Below are 19167 nucleotides of genomic sequence, written 5' to 3' on the forward strand. Positions count from 1 at the left end.
GCCCTTGCATAAGGAACCAGAATCTGGCCCAAAATAACAGATAAACTACTATAACTCAGAAGGAATGCTTAGATTTTATTACTGTAGTTAAAGAAGGCTTAATACTGGAGTATTACTGACTAGTTAACGTGTATGTAGAGAGTGTTTAAAAATATGGAATTCCACTGGCATTTAACCATGTAGAGGAGAATCAGGCTGCTGGGTGTCTTTTGTGAAACGAATGTGATGGTGATGGTCTGTGAGCATGCCTGTGTTTCACAAATACCACCATCAGAACGAGCAACCTTCGTGGCAGATGCTGCAGAGACCAACTGCGGAGCAGTCCACCACTAATGAAATACCCTCTGATGTCAAGAGGCGATCCTTGCAGGTCAGGGTTGAGACACAATAGCAGAAGAATACATGAGGATGCTCGCACTGCTGCTGCCAGTGCTAATTCAGATTCTGTGATGGATAATCTCTCTCTCTCCCTCTCCCAGATGATCAATTTGGTTCCTTTCATCAGCAGTAAATTCTCATAAAAATAAATTCAGTTAAAAATGACTAGGAACTTTCATTTTTAAAACAGAATCAATAAAACTTGTACAAAAACTAAAGTGTCATTAAAGTCTCATTAACAGTCCAACTCACTGCCTTTCCTAACAACATTCTTTTGGCTCTCAATCAAGGCAACGTATGTTAATATGTAATGGCAGCTGCTATATTTTAAGACGTATCTCAAGTTTTCGACCCTGTTGAATGTAAACGATCTCTCAAAATTGCAGCTCCATCCTTAACTTGCTAATGGGAATCAGAGAAAGGAAAGTGGTTGTGTAAGAGTGCGATCCACTCGTGGTGTACCAAAGACAAAGACACCCCCACCCACAATCCAGAAGGGGTCAATGTACACCCATGCATCAGCCATATTGCTTCCAGTTTATTTAGTGAAGTAAAAGGGAACTGATATTTGAAACTACTTAGTTATATTGCTTGAATGAGTTGGTATGCATCATTTATTTGCATTTTCAATGCATGACCCATCATCTACTTATCTGGGGCTCTGGGCATAATACTAGTTAACCTTGATTAATAGATTTTGGAGGAACAAGCAAAATTAGGGGAAAAACACTCTCCCTATGGATTAATTTCTTTCTAAAAGTTGATAATAGCAACAAACAGTAAATTGACCTATCACACAAGATGGTGTTTTGGAAGGTCCATGGTTAGGCCCTGAGCTTGCACACATTCACACATGTTGTGTTCCTTTATGCAGAGTAGTCCCATTGAGTTCAGAGACCTTCGTTTGCCATTTCAGAAGTGTATGCGAGATGGCACTTGTATATACTAAACAGTAATGGAAAGTAACAAATAATGATTAAAAATCCAAGTTACCATAATGTTCACATTCTATACCATGTGTTTTATTAATTTAAAATAAAGTAATTTAAAGTCTCCTTCATACTATCCAATACATTACGTGCACATCTTGAAAGTGTAATATATTTATACAATCCTCTTTTGGTATTATTCATTTAAATAAAAGAAAGACAGAAAAAGAAAGACAACTAAGTGAATGGGAATGGATAGACGTGGTGCATTGACAGAAGGAAGCAATGCTACACAATTCCATGTGCTGTAGCAGAAGACAAGAGATAAATATCAGTACTTCTGGAAACCAAGCCCATCATTTCTGAATGCACTATGACTAAAAGAACTGGGGAACGTGGGCCAGCTTTCAGGAGGGACCTAATTTGGTGTGACACCAGGGTTCAGGAATAGAAGCTGGGGCCAAGCTGCTAGCATACAGATTCTAAAGTCTAAGCACAGAAGACTTGCCTCTCAGCATGCTAAATAAAATCTTTCCTACAACCCTGCTGGCCTGGCTTATTGTCAAAAAATAATGAGTAGTTACAGACCCTATTGACTAGGAATTGTAGGTGCTTCAATTTATTTTATTTATTTTAAAAATAAAACCAATTATACATATTTATTCGTCTGAGTGACCTAATTATTTCAAGAATAAATACACATAAAGAACAGTTAAAAGGCAAATCTTTTTACTCAATCTAGACAGCACACACTGATGACAAGGAAAGCACCATAAAGACAAACAGATGCCCTTTTAAAAAGGCAAATGATTTGCCCTATCTAAGAGGTTCCACTCACCGCCATAGCATACCTTGGTGTCAGGGTGTGGCGTTGCAGGGGTCTTTATATCTAGCACTTCCTGTTGACATCTTCTTTGGCCCTGTGATGGCCTATTTTGGCTATACCCTCCAGCCAGGTCACCTCCTTCCAGTCCTGTGAACTCTTCCAGGCTAACAGAGTCCAGATAAACATCCAAACATTCTGTCCACCCCTCTCGAGCTGCATTAAAGGCCCCTGTTCTTCACCCCTACTCCTGGGCACTGCAAAGTTCTTTCTTTGTTCCATTGACTGAACGCTGCCTCACAGGGCTTTTCCCTGGAGGTCATTCTTCATAGCAGGTTACCCAACTGCTTCCCCTCTCCAAGGACTCTGGCAGCTTCTCCCAAGAACCACTCTGTTTCTTTCAGGCCTTATCTCTAGACATCCTCCAGGAGGCTAACCTGCTCCCTGTGGAGCTCTCCAGCTTACCTCCACCAGGCTCTTCCCAGATAGAGGAAATGGGGCTGGGTTGAGTGGGACTAGAACTGGAACCATTAAGCCAGGTTCAGCATGGGATCTGGTAAACTGAACCAGGCAGCAGAGTTGGAGCCTGGTGTACAGCAGGGACTAGAAGTCAGCAGGGAGCCCAGTTGCCACTTCTGGATCACCTGTCTCCTCCCCTGCCCACATTGGCTTTGCCGGTAAGTTGCTCCTTCTTGCCTCCCAGTTTCCAAAACTCATCATGAATTGTGTGCTCTGAATGCATCTGCTCTGAAGATGAATGAGGGTTGTGTAATAGAGGAAACTGGTGTCTGTAGAACCCTGCCTCATTCATGCAGAAGTTGGAAGGTGTGTCATGAATGAGGCAGCGGCTTGCTTGAAGAGAAAGGAGAGTCTCATGGCTAAGGCAGTTGAATGTGGTCCTGGATTCTATTCTTGCTTCTGCCCACAGAATCCCTGTGTGATGTTGGGCAAGTCATTTAAATCAAAATGTTCACAGGTGGCCCTCAGTTGGGTATTCCTCATTTTCTGGAATCCTATCGTGAGACACCTGAGGTCTGATTTCATAAGCACTGAGCTCTCATAGCTGCTACTGAAATTGATTGCAACTGTGCTTTGAATAGATAATGAGCGAAAAAAAGTGTAAATACTCTGAAAAGTTAGGCCCAAGATGTGTCAAACTGGGCCCCCAAAATCAGACACTCCTGACAATTTTGGCCTTAATCTCACCATGCCTTAGGTCCTCAGCTGTAAAATAGAAATAATATTACAACAAAAGAGTGTTGTGAAGATGAATTTATTACTGTTTGTGAAGCCATCAGGTACTATGTTGAGAGCACCACATAAACACCCAGGGGGAAATTAATCTGTATTCAGGGCAGGGACCACACACAGTGAATACGGATAAAAAGGAATATTGATTAACTCCTCATTTGCTGAATGAGGCAGGGATTCGGGAGGGGACAAGGGGGAAGAAAGTGATTGTGCAATTAAAGAGTCTGCCAGTATAATGACTACTTATGGCTGTATTTCCCAAATCTGAGTGCCTTATTTTGAAGCCTTAACATTTTTTTAACATCGAGGTTTTTAGATACAATAGCAGATAAAGGGGAAAATAAGACAAGGTAACACAATCCAAGCTTTCCTATAACATACACAATATTTCATAGGATATTGGAGCAGCCCCAACATGGCACTGAGGCTCATCCAACGCTGGGGTTAACACTCCCAGGCATGACACAATGATTCCAAGCTCACTGGAGGTTTTATCTAATAACAAATGTCCCTAATTCTATAGCACATGCTATACCAACAGGCACATGAGTTTGAAGCAGTGAGTCTCTTACCTTCTATGTCATCCAGCCTTAAACCCTGTAGGTAAAGTCCCTCCTAGTGCAGGTGGACTCTGTTCCTTTCATAACATTTCCTTTCAAAGGCCTGCTTCCCTAATGGGGCTCAACTGTCAGCTCTGGCCTTCACGACTTGTGACTCCTACACTCCCTAATCCAAGCCCTTATCCAAAACCCAAGTCAAGTCCAAAACCCAAGTCAAGCCCTAATCCAACTACAAGCCCTAATCCAAAACCCAAGTCAATAGCAATCTTTTCATTGACTTCAATGAGCTTCAGATCATGTCCATATAAGACTTTTCATTCTTAGATCTCAAACAAACAGTATAATTATTCCCCATTTTGCAGTTGGGGAAATGGAGGCACTGAAGGGTAGAGTGACTTGACCCAAGCAGGCCAATAACAGCTGTGAATAGGACCCTGACCTCCCAACTCCCAGTCCAGTGTTCGAACCAATGGATCACGCTGTCTCCTCCTCTCACAAGAGATGGATACATAAACCTCATCACAGATCTATTAGAATTTCTCATAAATCCTTGATGGAAAATAGTATCATTTGTTGCTTGGGGGTTGTTGTTTTTGCTGAATCAGGGCCTTTATGGAGACAAATAGGAAAAACTGTTGTAGGTGGTGAGTAGGAAATAATCAAGCAACAATTTTTATCAGTGTAAAGATAATAAATATGACATTTATAAGGGAATAAATAATGTTTTTGCAAACATGCTCTCATAATCCTATTCTTACAAAATCATATTTGTACAATATTCTGCCAAAACTGCGTAGACACTTATAAACAAGCCTTATACCTAATGTCAAATTACATTTGAAAACTGTACAGTAACATATCCAGTACATTAATCTACATAATCACTTAGAATTCAACAGAGATATAAATTCTGACAACCTGTAGAAGGAGATTTAGTAGAATTTTAAATACATTTTATATGAACCTCAGGAGATACCACTAAAATTCTAGCAAAAGAAAAATAAGCAACTTTAAACATGCAATTGTAAACATCCCAGAAAAATGTTCTTTGACATTATTGGGCATTAACCTTAAACTGCATGTAAAATATCTCAAGTAACCAATATATACATTAGCGGCTCCAGACATCTAAGATGTATGCTACACAGTGTAATTATCCCTCCATTTTCTTTTTCTGTTAACCATTCTCAGGGTAATAAACAGCTACTCTAAACCAACAGGGAGACACAAAGAGCTTCAGTCTCCAGATTTGACACCAGTGTAATTCCATGGACTCTTGTGGAGTGACTCCTCATTTATATCTGTGTAAGTGCAAGGAGAATCAGGACCAAAGTTCAATTTGGTGGAGTTCAGATTCCTATATACACTTAGACTCAGACTCTCAAATGTATTTAGGTGCCTAAGTCCCCTTGAGAGCTTAACCTGCAGCCAAAACCCTTCATATGAGGAGACAGTTTCTCTTCTACACCCATTCTTTTGCTTCACCTTTTTTGCCTCTGCACTACTACACATCCATTTAGGGCCCGGGCCAGCATTCATTGACGTCACTGGGAGTATTTCCATTGGCTTCCATGGGCATTGGATCAGGCCCATGAAGATGACTAATACTGGAACTAAATTAAAACAATTAATTTCCTGTTTCAAAAATCCTCTTTCCTTCTTAAAGTTACACATATCACTTATTTCTTCCTTATTATATTAATTGAAGACCCATTTCACCTTCATGAAAATAAGTTAAATATAGCAAATTGCTTTCAAAATATTTGCTCTTTCTTTCTCTCACACAGAGGAATTCAGCCACAACAAGAATGATGGTAACAAACTATACGCTGAGTTGAGATATTTTTATTCCACTGGAATAGTACCAGAGATTCAGGCTTGGCAAGAAGCCAAAGCCAGTTATCCTTAATAAGCCAAGTGATTTCTTGAAAGATAATTGTTTTTTTAGCAGTCAGGTCAGTAGCGTGGATCACTTGCACTACTACAAAGACTGCGATAGTCCTCCACTAGAGCCATGGTAGTGTTATTCTCAACTCAAACCAGTCTTACGCTGGTGTAATTACAGTGACTTCAGTGAAGTTATTCCTGATTTACACCCATGCAACAGCAGAATTAGGCCCACTACATTTTTACTTTTCATCAGCAAAAAGTATGAAAATAAAGCTGGAAATTAGGCAGTCCAAAACCTTCAAGCACAAAATCATCAGATGCAATCTCTCCAACCCTTTACAACTTTAATGCCAACTAATGCTAGAAAACATCTGCAGAGCTGGAATACTCTAGCAGGTTTCAGTGGCATGCACCTATAAAAGCCCTGATTATAGAAATAATAATGAGATACCAAGCTATCATGGTATTATTGAGCCCAAGAGTTTAGGACTCGAGCCTGCCAGGAACTGAACACTCTGGCCCTGATCCAGATTGGCATCTCCTTCCTTTGAAGTTTTTAAGGTCAGGCTTGACAAAGCCCTGGCTGGGATGATTTAGTTGGGGATTGGTCCTGCTTTGAGCAGGGGGTTGGACTAAATGACCTCCTGAGGTCCTTTCCAACCCTGATATTCTATGATTCTATGATCAATGGGATTATTTATATGCTCAAAATTGTGCATCCTTAAATGTGCTTTGTAGGATTGGGTCCAGCTACTTACCTGGAGTTAGGGTGTCCTAAAAGGTTTCACACACCTTTTTCTGAAATATGGTACTATCTATCACTGGAGTCTATAGAGCATTGGCTTGTCAGGTCTGGCAATTCTTATATTCCGATAATTTCACTTGGACGTGCAAAAAAGGAATTATACTGATGCTGCTGGAATGATATCGTATGGTGTTAGGAATCAAATGGGGGCATAGTAAATAGTACAAATCCATAAAATATTCTACTCTCCCTGAAAGCCACCGATCCCCTTCACAGGGATCTGCATAAATCATAATAAGATTTTTGAAAACAAATGAATGACTACTCAGATTCATAATTCCACACTTAAAATCTCTTACAATTTTTAAAATGCAGCTTTATGTACAAATTAACAGCTGCAAAGTAAGATCTGCATTGCTGAAAAACTTGTGAGCTCTTATTGTAATTATAATGGAACAACTGGGGATTGTTTTGTGATCATTGAAATATATATCCCATAGAGAACCAAAACATGCTTGTTATATAGCGGGAGCACCAGGCAGCCCTCTTTGACTTCTGCAGGCATATGCCTAATCCTGACCCAGGAAATAAAACCCTTTTCCTAACTTCAGATCTCTTGTTCCTATTTTGGTCACAATCCCAGCTCACAGCAGAACGTAAGTATGTCACGTACCATTTATGGAGGAGGAAATCACATGTTCAGATCTGAATTGAACGCATTCTCTAAGAATGACAGTGTAACTATGATGAGGAAAATTCTCCGATTACAATGACTAGGTTCTTTTTTCCCCACTCTTCTCTGACCCTTGCTTCAGTTTGCGTTGCTGCTTCTCTCATTGCCTTATGTTATTGCACCATCTTCTGAACACAGAGTCAAGGCTATTTCAGGCATCCAGGTATGGTCTGGATTTTACAATCTACTGCGGATAATTCTATGCAATTCTTAAATATGGTATTTGGAGCTCAAATACCACAGTGACAAAGGCACTAAAAATTCCTAATATGTACAACTATCTTCATTGGCTAGGGACAGGAAGATGAGAACAAAAGCATTGTGTAGTGTCCATACAGGTGTATGCCTTTTTCCAGGAAAAAAAATTACACAGGAAAATGTCTCTCTGAGTATGTCTACACTGCAATGTAAGCCCAGAGTTAGTGGGACTCAAATCATCTGAGCCATATTAGGGAACCCTGGACTTGAGCATCTACATTGTCTTTTTATCCCTAGGTTAAGACTTTTCTGACCCATGCTCTGGGCTAGGCATCCACACTGCAGTGTGCAGACCCATGTCAAAGTAACCATATCCCAGAGTCCCTAGCACCTCCCCTCCCCCCGAAATGTGACTGCTCTAGCCCTAGGAATGAGGAGCTCTGTGGGAAATCTTTACTGCTCACCCTGCACATTACCAGGAAGCAGTTTGCTTTGCAAAAGGCTAGATGGGTTTGCTCTCCATTGCAAACCCAGGAGGCTCTCTGATAGCATGCTTGCAGATGGGTGATCAGAACACAATGGGTTAACGCTGACCTGAGTTGCTACCATTCACCAAGGGGTGGGGCAAGGTGTGTGTGCTTCCATTTTCAATAGAGTGGATTGCAGATTGTTGGGATAGACAGGACTAAGGAAGTTGTCACATGGAATTGTGGGATACCTGTAGCCAGACAGCCAGCCCCCCCCCTCTCAGACCAGCATTGCTGGGAACACAAGGGAGCCAAAACAACAGGGCACTTAACATCAATTCCAGCACAGCCTTTGAAGCTGTGAGAAGCACAGGTGTGCTGCTACAATGTGCCTCTGGGAACATATACAACGATTAGGCTCACAGCAGACAGAGAAGCTGTGACAGACATGGCTCTTAGCCCCTACTAAATAGCGTGATGCACACACCCCAACATCCTAGGTGGGAAAATATTTACCCTAATAAAAGGAATGTCCAGTAGTCGAAACTTATTGTTTCTCTCCCTTGCAAGTGTAAACTACTCTTGCGAAAGCTGGCGTCGCCCAGACAGACCAGCCCCAATTTGGCATAAGAAAGGAGAAAGAGAATAAAGGAGTACAGAGGTATAAGTATGGGACCTACAGCACCATGATTTTTGAGTGCTTTTCACTATCTGCTGGTCAGATAAGTGACAGCCTCCCAAGGCTTCTGCAGCTAAGAGGGTCCCTAAGCCTTGTCCTTTATTCGTCTTTCCGCGGAATTGAGTGACCGATCCTGGCTTGGCACCGCTGGAATCGAGAGATGCAAGGAGGGTAAGAAGCACCCACACCTGATCTCCTATCTTTAGTGTACACATATTTTGAAATAGAGCTCTATACTTTGTTTTCTTTCTTTGGGATTGTGGCTTCAGTTTTGTAACTTGTTTGTGTGTGTAACATCTCTACATTTAAATAAGTAGGCACTAGCAATTTTGTAACCACATGATTAGAATCTAGTTTAATAAATTTTGGTAACCATTTGTGCATAAGCCTGACTTGTTTCTCTGGTTTACTGTAAAGCAGCCAACACAATTAAAGAACCTCAGCCGTTTTGGCTATAAAGCCTGGCCATTAGGTGAGAGTACTAAGAGCCTAGCGTTGAGTTGTGCTGCCTCCACGGGGCAAACTCTTGGGGCACCTGTCAGTCAATCCTGACTGCCCACTGCAAAGGAGCTCTGAGCTCTAGCAGTTAAAGTCACGGGTGTGGAGAGGCTCTTAATGCTGCCATTGGGGCACCTGTCAGTCAGTGTTGACTGCCCACTGCGAAGGAGCTCTAAGCTCTAGCAGTTAAAGTCACGGATGTGGAGAGGCTCTTAATGCTGCCATTGGGGCACCTGTCAGTCAGTGTTGACTGCCCACTGCGAAGGAGCTCTGAGCTCTAGCAGTTAAATCACGGGTGTTTAGGACCTTGGGGCATCCGTCAGCCTAGCCCGGGCTGCCCGCCGCGAAGGGACAGTGCGTCCTAGGGTTAAAGTCACGGATGGTATAAAACGGGCATAGCTGGCACCTCACCAAACATCCTTGGCCATCGGCTAACAATACCTCTGGATGACTCCCAGGACCTGAGTCAAGCAGGGCTGCAGCTACACTGCAAAGCAATAGGGCTTGAACCCTGGCTCCCAGCTTGACTCAAGCTTGGACCTTGCAGGGTCCTGGGACCCTGGGTCAATTGCAATGTAGCCATAAGAGGGGTCAGCCTTGAGCCACGGCTCCAGCATGGGCTTACCTTGCATACCCTCTGAAGCATTCTTCTCTCAACACAAGGCTTCCTGAAGCAGTGGAATCAGGGAACACAGGAGAAATGCATCCTAACTCTCTGTGTTTCTGTAAAGAACACATCTCCCAAATGTAGAGACTTTGTCAAAAATACGTTCTTAGGTAAGAGTCGTCTGAGGCTAACAAGGCTGAAAGGAGCTTCCAAGGTTTGACCATCTTACCACTGCATCGCCAAATTCTGCTGCTTAAATCTGATCCTTCTACTCTTCTGGCTCTGCATATTTATGGCACGTTACTCTGTCATTGCAATGGACCCCTAGTGTACTTTGAAGAAGGGCAAATAGAAGGTTTCTAACCAGACACCCAAAGTCCATTTTAGTAACACTAAAGTGTTGTGAGAGGCCAGCTGGAGCTCTCCAGTTGTTTGTACCTCTCCTGCACCAGAGAAGCAAGTTATATCTTCTAGGGTCGCTGCTGGAAATGTCTCATCTCCTGCAAGGAAATAGCTACCTATGGGTAGGATATTGGGAACCCTTTCATTACCATCTTTTCACTTTTAGCAGATTCACAACTTTTTTTCCGTGTGAAAGACCTTGCCGGAAATACTGAAACATCTACAGAGGTTTGTGATACACCCAAATTATTCATTTTGAATAGTATTACCTCTCCATGGTTCACAACTCCCAGCAATGACACCGATTAGATCAAAAAAGAGCAGAAAGAAAATACAATTATACTAATGTATTTTGTCAATAAATTGAGACCCTTTGGAACAAAGGCAATGGCAAAACTTTGGGATTGCTTGAACCCAAAGCAGATCTTCTTACACTGGTAAATAACACTCTGCATTCTACCAATGAGAACCAATATACCATTTATATTATATTTATGTTTTTAATCAATTGACCTCAAAGCACTTTACAAAGATGGGTAAATATCAATTCCATTTTCTTGAGATGGAAACAGAGGCACAGAGATTAAATGACTTGCTAATGGTCACATGACAAGACAGTAGCAGAGCGAAAAATACAACTCTGGTCTCTTGACTCCCAGTCCTCTATTCCACCCATTGGACTACAGTGCCTCTCCATGGGCTTTTCTTTTAGACCATTGTTTCATTAGAACCTGTGCTCTCTTGAAACAGGCAGCAGCCTTTGAATTTGCACCAAGGCACACTAACAAATAGGCATAAGCAATATCAAGGTTTTAATGCACAAACTTGGTGCAGGTATCGGAGTATGATTTCTATCCAAGAATATCAAAACAGCAACCAGTACATTGTTCCTGATCCAATGGCTAAAAATATGCTATCGTCATGGCATATTAAAGCTGGATCTGCTTTGCAAATGACAAAAACAACATCCATAGCCATATACCAGAAGTTTCCAGCTCTAGTGTACCAGGATTAATATTTCACAGCGGAAGGATGGCAGGAGTCAAATGAATTCAGCACCTCTGAGCAGCTCTATTAAGGAGGCATCTGTGGTGAAATTTTTGCTCCCGTAAAATTAATGGGAGTTGTGCTATTGACTTCAAGCAAGTCAAGACTGCAGCCCTATAATATTTTGGGAGGAAGGGGAAAGGCAAATAGCTTCTGCATTCTCAGCTGAGATTGATGCTGAATTCCTCAGCTGGGCACAGGGCATTACAGATGTTCATGTGGAATTTCTGCTGACTAGAACCTTAACAGTGATACTCTGCCCAGTCATGCATGGGTCTCAGGGGAGGATGAAGCAGCCTCTTTCCCCCCATGAGCAGGGCACAGTACAGCCCTACCATTCCCTTGAGTACTCGGCAAAGGAACCGTTGGTACCCTACAGCCCCAGAGTGTAATAACTAGGAAGGTATGACAAAGCAAAGCTAAACTACGATGTATCTGAGATGATACACAGGTCAGGGTCCAAACTGAAGCAGTCTAGCCTAAGCGTTTGTTTTTTCATAGAAACTTTGGGCCACACCTAGGCTTCATCTGGTGTAAACTGGCATAACTTTATTTACTGGTGGAGCTATACTGACGTATAGCAACTGAGGACATGTCTCTTTACCTTTCATTCATCGTGATCATTCAGAACAAAACCTGATGAAAAACCCTCAGGAGATGCACAGTATTCCCATGAGCAGTTTGTGTGTGTTGTGCTTAACCTTTGTTCATTTTTAAGTAAGTTTTATTGATGGATTTGTAAAAATAAAAAATACCCACTTAATACTAGAGCAGGGCAAATAACATGTTCAATGGATTAGCCTCACTCCCACCCCCACCGTGGAATATCCCAAACAGATTGCTATTTCCTCAGATTTAATTTATATTTGAATTTGTTAACAAATATCATTTCATGTTTTTACTCTATGGACTGATTGCAAACATTCTGAATTTCAGCAGCATTGCTACATTGTGTGATTGGTTAGATAAGTATTGTTTCTGTGTCCCGATTGGATGAGCACTTGCACATTTACAGTTTGGTTTCCAAAAATACTTGCGTGTGTGACTTTGAAATTTGCTTTCCATAAACCCTTTTTGCCTGTAAAACTTAATCACTTGAATATTCACAGAAAAAACAAACACAGAGTGCTCATGAAGTGACCAAGTCAAATTTAAAAAATTTTAGACAAACATTCATGGAAAACTTTTGGATTTATTGACCCAGCTCTCTTTAACACTAGTGTATGTAGCATTTCGCATATGATTATGCTGTGTTAGATCTGCTTACCAAATAGCTTCACCCATGACACCATCATAACCATATATAGAATCATAGAATATCAGGGTTGGAAGGGACCCCAGAAGGTCATCTAGTCCAACCCCCTGCTCAAAGCAGGACCAATTCCCAGTTAAATCATCCCAGCCAGGGCTTTATATAACTAGAAACTGTTAAGCCCTTTTACTCAGAGTGAATTCAGACACAGTGAAGCTGCTGTTGAAGTAGATTAAAGTCCTGATTTTTCTTCCCAGGCAGTATGAAGTGCAATTTCAATTCAAGTTAGAGAAGTTTCAATTATAGTGAAGTAGCGCTGAGGGGAAAAAAGGTTACTTCATTATAAGTTCACCTCAAATGCCTACTGAAGGTTCCCATTGATCAGACCCTCCTGGAGGTTTCTATGGCAAGAGACATGTAACTTGCCCTACCCCTGCTCCCCAGCTTGAGAGAGCCGTACAACATAAATTATGATATCTGGTGGAATCACATCTCACTGCATCTCCATTGGGAAGATTTCAGCAGTCAAGCAAACTTCACAAATCTATAAGTTAATGAAGATAGATGAAATTGGTGAGCTGCTGGTATTTATCATTTAACATTTTCTACATTGTTCTTTGGGAGAATTTGCCTTTGGGTTCTAAACATGCTGACCAATTAAATGAGTTACTAAGAAAGGGAGCCAACATTATTTTAAGTATCAAGCTGCAGCAAAATCAAATTGCATCTCACTTCACAATATTTAGATTTTGTTAATCCAATAATATTTCTAAGAATGTATGAAACAAAACCAGTGGCTTAAAACATGGCAAGGGGGCTAAAGTTTTTTTTTCTGTTTCTTTACTGTTCATTCCCAGTTAATGCCAAATATAACACATATAGGATATTTAATTTATTAAATAATAAGAGGTCAGTTTTTCAATGGGAGCTGCTGCATGTTGAACACTTTTGAGAATCTGGCCATTGATTCTTTGGTTCTGTTACCAAAACAAATCTCTCTTTCTTGGCAGTTGGCCAATCCAGTTTTGGAAGTCATTTTATACAGTGATTCAATGAAGCATAAAATCCAATCCCTAGCTTCTCTGCACCATTAAACCCTGTCACCAATCACTAGACAGCTCTGAGATAAACATGAAATATTCCTAGATAAATCCTCCATCTCCAGAGAAACGTGTTTCCTGTATAACTGTAAATCCAGGTTCTCTGTTGAAGATAATCCGGTCTGGCAATGCTCTGGCCCGAGAAAAATTTCCTGGGAAACTACATCTTTATGTAATGGCAAAGTCATCCAATGTTTTCATGCCACTATATTGTATTAAAAACACCTGTTTTATTTATACAATGACTCAAATGGCTTACAGATTAGGATCCTACAAATAATACATAAACTTTATAGCAAAAAATATACATAAAATAATTCATCCTTCCATTGTTTACATAAATGATGTATATTTCTCTGTGTGTGTATATATATATATGTTGTATTTATATTTGGTGTACAGATGTGTATTTACACACACACAGTATACATTATATATAAATAAATGTATATACGTTTGTGTGTATATATATAAATAAATGCATATATGTGCCTGTGTGTGTATATATAGACACATAAATATACATACACACACATATATACACAAACATTGAGTATGTGTGTACTTTGCAGAATCTGCATACAAACAGTGCAGTCCTTCATTGGCTGTGAGCTTCAAAGGTATGAAAGATACCAACATTAAAGTCCTCAGATATAGAACTAATGTCACCGTTGTGGACAGAGGACTGGCTTGATGCATCTTCCTTTGTGATGAACTAAGTTTGCTGGACAATGGCAACCTGCAACACATGGCTTATTGCATGGACCAATCTCATTCCAGTTGTCACATGTTTTGACACATCCAGGGCCACAGGTATCATACACTGCACCATGTTTACACTGGGTTGCTGAAAGGCAGTTAAAAAAACAAAATACGTGATTGATAAAGATCACATGACTAGGATTAAAGATATGCCATTCTAATTACATTTTTTTAAAACCACAGTGCAATCCTTTATCTCTATAACATGTTAGTCATAGTTGCAGATATTTAATAGAACATCATAGCATCAGAGACAATCATATGAAAAAGTGCTTTATATAGAGATTCTGCTACATAGTGCTAAAGATGAGCGTGAACCAAAATCAGATATCTAAAATAATCCTGATCTTTGTGAGAATTCTAATCCGGATACTAACTTCAGAGCTGTCTTTATCAGTATAAAGTGCAGAAACAAAATTCTGGATCCAGAATACCTCCAAACTTGGGTAAAGTTCACATCTAGAACCAGATCTGAATTTTATAGTTTAGGCTTATCTCTGCTTTGACTGTATAGATGGTATAATGCCTTTCATCTGAGATTCTTGCAACATTTTACAAAGGCAGATAAATAACCTCATGATGTCCATTTTTCAGATGGGGAAACCAAGGAACCAGAAAGGTGAAGTCACTTGCTCAAGTTTCCATTAACAACCAGTGGCAAAGTTGACAGTGACAAGTCTTCCAACTCACAGGCATTGCTTTTAATTTCACTAATAGAATTGTACATTGCAGCAAGTCAAAACGGTGCTGTGAGTTCAACAGCAACACCACATGTTGGGGGGAAAAAACTCTGCTATCCACTTATATCAAGGGGTCACTGAGGTCAGTGCTTCTTATGTTTGGTGAGGCCAGTATGTGCCCCATGCAGTTGACATTTCAATGTATTTTCAATATAAATGACTATGCAGGGCTAAGCTACCACTACTAGATTAGAACGTTCAACTCTTAACATTGTATACTCTATTCCAGTATGGAGAATAATACATGGCTCAACAATAAATAAAAGGCTATTATTCTTTCAGAGGGCTGTGCTGAAGAAAGCACCATCAAGCGGTTTACAAATGGCAATAGACTCACAAGTATCCAGAATCCTATCTTGCTATTTACAGTTAAGTGGCTGCACAAAAAAGGTTGCTTCTCTCTTGAGAGGTATTACAGGTCCACTACTTTTTAAAGAATGCAAGTCACACCGATTCTGTTAGAGACAGAACAGGGCTAATTTTTTCCATGTACGGGGCTTAGAATGCCATTACAGCATTGCCATTATTCACAAAGAAAAAGCGAGCAGAGATACTCTTATTAAAATACAAAATCTTGTAGTAATGTCATGCTAAGGTTAGGACTTTAATCACTAAGGCCAGATCTATACTAAAAAGCTAGGTTGACCCAGCTACATGGCTCGGGGGTGAAAAATTCTGACCTAAACCCATAGGTGTAGTTTGACTGCTATATTTTGAGGTGGGGAGGTGCAAAGTATGGGTGTGCCCCTGCACACACACATGTGCACACTGTAGCCATGGCTCACTGGCTCTCTCCCCCAACCTGGACTGGATACCTGGGCTGGTGGTGCTGGGGAGGGGGATGGGACGGCTTAATGATGGAGCCCCAGCTGCTGCTGGCTGGGGTCACTCTGGCACCAGCTGCTGTGGCAACATGGCTGCTCTGGTGCTGCTGTGGCCGCCTCCCTGCTCGTGCTACTGCCGAGGGGGTGTCACATGCCAGGTCCCTGTTTTCCCCCTGCCCATTCATGAATCCTCTTCCCTTCCCCTCCCCTTTCTTCTGCCCATTGTCCCCTGCCCCATTCCCTTCTCTTCCCCCTGCCCCATCCCCCTTTCGCTGCCCACTGTTTCTTCCCCCCACCCCACCCCTCACCCTGCCCCCCTGCTCGCACTCCCTGTTGTATAGGAAACGGGCAGGCACAAGGACCCAGGAGGAAACATGACGGGGTGGGGGAGGCACAGCATGGGAATTAAATGATAATTACTGTGCAAGTGGAATACTGGAAAATACAATAGCTGACATTTAAACCTGTTTGGGCATTTCACATTTTCAATTGTGATTGATCCAAAACATTCCACTTTGACTTAAGTCAACCAACAACTAAAAAAAAAGAAAAAAAAGGGGGAAAAAAGTTAAATATACAGTTAAAAACCTCCCCTGGATTGTTGACATGGGTCATTACCATGTAGACACAGAAAACAGAAGGGATGCTTTCATGTCCACCTTCTGATGCAAATACTTTTTAAAAATTTGAACACTAGTGATGTTAACTTTCCTAATATGTTAATACAAAACAAAAACTTACAATCAATGTTGCAAATAATACAGCATTTTGCACTATTACCAGTCCACTAGCATTTTTCCACTCATCTTCAAAAACATATGTTTGGCATTGCTGCTTACAATCTGGTCCTGACTTTAGGCTTTTAACAACTAGCTCCTAATTGTCCATATCTATTACTGCATTAATGGGAATTTACAGCTTTTAGTTACCCACTTGCAGAGAAAGTCTCTTGTTGTTCCACTGCACAAAAACACAGAGATCAAATATGAACTTTTGAACCGCTTTGTTTTTCACTGATATCTGGCAAATCTAGTTAAGATAATGTCTGATGTCTAATAAGAGTCCCAAACTGCTGCCTTTCTCAAGTCGGCCTCCAGCTGCTTTTCTGCATTCTAAAGTCTACCGAACTTTCTGAGTTAGGATTTCCAAATGACTACAGAGTGCAGCTTTTTCTGTTATGGTTGCCCAGCCTTCCCTTTCCTGGTGTTTCTTAGGACATCCAGTCTGGGCCTCATTCATGGTACTTGTTGCTTACAATTTGGATTCATCATTTCAGGAGCATTCTTGCCTGTGGAAGGGAGGGGACCTGAACAAACCCTTTAATTATACAGTTTTGCCTGTATTTCTAACTGCTCCAGTGTCTATCAAATGTTCATTAAAAAGTTAGAAGCTCTCTCCTCTCTCACAGAGGCACACAGAGGAAACTGACTAGAGTAAGATCTAGGAGAAATTCCACCAGGGACAAAATTATTTGGGGAAAAAAAATTGTGCACTTTAGACTTAAATTCTGCAAATGAGAGGGAACCAGGAGGACAAAACAGCTGGTTGAAACCAACATATAAGTGGAAATGATGACATCTGGAATCACCCTCTAACAACAACCCTTAATACACAGGAATCAAAGGAGAAAATCGCTTAGCTGACAAGAGCTCGTGAGAGCCAGTCCCTGGATGAAGTGGCTTTCTCAGTTCTACTACCTGCACCTCCCTCCTTATCATTGCCCAAACCATGCCTTCGCTTTTCTTTAGTATTGCCACAGCCACCCCTTCACAGGGAATTACTTCCCCCTTACCAGACTGAATCTTCTACATACGTCTTCTGAGCTCCAGAGGCTAAAAGTTAATACTCCACTGCCCAAATACCTTTGCCTTCCCCTCAGTCATCCTGGCTAGAATGTTTCTTTTCCTTCCTCAGCCCCATAAACACCTCTCCTCTGTCTTCATCTGCCCCACTCTCTCTCTCTCTCACCTCCTTTTTCCCCACTCTGTCACTCCCTCACCAGCCCCCTCACGTCTCTTTCTATCCTCTTAAACCTCCTTCCCTTATTTCTCCCCTTCTCTCACCATCCCGAGCTCCTTACTCTTCCCCTCATATGCTTTCTTATTCCCCATATCCATCCTCATAACTTCTCACTCTCCCCTCAACTCATCTGCTTCCCACACACCCCTTCTTGCCCTTCCAAATCTTCTCAATTTACACATTGGTCTCACCAACCCCTTCATACCATAACCCATCTTTTTCCTTTTTATCCTTTTGTAACAAATCTCCCATTCACTAATGTCTTCTCCACACCCTTCTCTTAGTGTCATCTTAGATCACCTGTGCACTGTATGCCTTAAACAGCAGTGAACATGTGCTATTCATTTAGAAAATGAGTAGCTAGAGGATCCACTTTCTGGTTAGAGTGGGGGGGGGAAAGTGTGTAGAGAACAGAACATATATTTAGTCTCCTGCGCATCCCATTTGGCTGACAGTCCAGACAGCATAAGTATTCTAAAGAATATTATTTAGCCCTGAGCTAGGCATACAGCATTCTGGGTATAAGAATTGGCAAGCACACGAGACCTGTGTTTTATAACACACAAAAGAATAATTAAAACCTGACTTTATTAATAAGTACACTCCATTCCCATTAGAATACGAGCCTTCCAAATATCCTGCAGTCTATGAAATGTCAAACAGGAAATGAAAGTCACAGATTACTAAATTTTATGATATATATATTGTTTCATAACTAGAAATGTTTATCCCTAAATAGGACGAAATAATGGTAATGGTAGGGTTGAACAAAAGGCAGCTAAAGCTTAAAACCTTGATACTGGTTGTTGTTACCATAAGAAGTGTATGGAGGCACTTTATTTTTTATGAGGTCCCTGCGCAGTCCATACAGTTTTGTGGTATAAAATGTACCATCCTGACACCACCCAGATATTGATAGTGTGAGCTGAAATAAAGGTCAGATGATCAAATACAGAATATCTGCTGGCCCGTGGATATTTGTAAATGGGAACAAGATTACCCTTTGGAGGAACTGTAGAGGCCCTTTGTGATTTGGGCCCCCTTAAGTCCTTTTGCAAATCTGAGCCATCACTGAGATTTTCAAATCCCAGGGAATTTAGAGACACAACTTCCATTACAATTAATGAAAAATGCACGTACAGATCACGAAGCTGGCTTTGAAAAAAGTCTCAGTCCTGGCTAGGAGGCCCAGATCCCAATGAGATTTGAGTGTCTTAGGCTATGTCTACAGTACAGCCTATGTTGGCATAATTTATGTAGCTT

At 41.1% G+C, this 19167-nt stretch overlaps 1 protein-coding gene across 4 annotated transcripts in view; it reads right to left on the reverse strand.

Moving 5' to 3' along the window:
• The window catches only part of BMPER (BMP binding endothelial regulator), a 255226-nt gene that overhangs the window by 53758 nt on the left and 182301 nt on the right, over positions 1-19167 (reverse strand). Inside the window, exon 15 of one of the 4 annotated variants that reach the window (XM_073332935.1) lies at positions 14036-14406. The exons of the other annotated variants lie outside the window; for them this stretch is intronic. Coding sequence (XP_073189036.1) covers positions 14225-14406 — 182 coding nt within the window. The 3' untranslated portion in view covers positions 14036-14224. Of the gene's footprint in view, positions 1-14035; positions 14407-19167 lie in introns of those variants that run through there. 4 annotated transcript variants of the gene reach the window in all.

This window comes from Lepidochelys kempii, chromosome 2 (assembly GCF_965140265.1).
Source record: "Lepidochelys kempii isolate rLepKem1 chromosome 2, rLepKem1.hap2, whole genome shotgun sequence".
Taxonomy (NCBI): Eukaryota; Metazoa; Chordata; order Testudines; family Cheloniidae; genus Lepidochelys; species Lepidochelys kempii.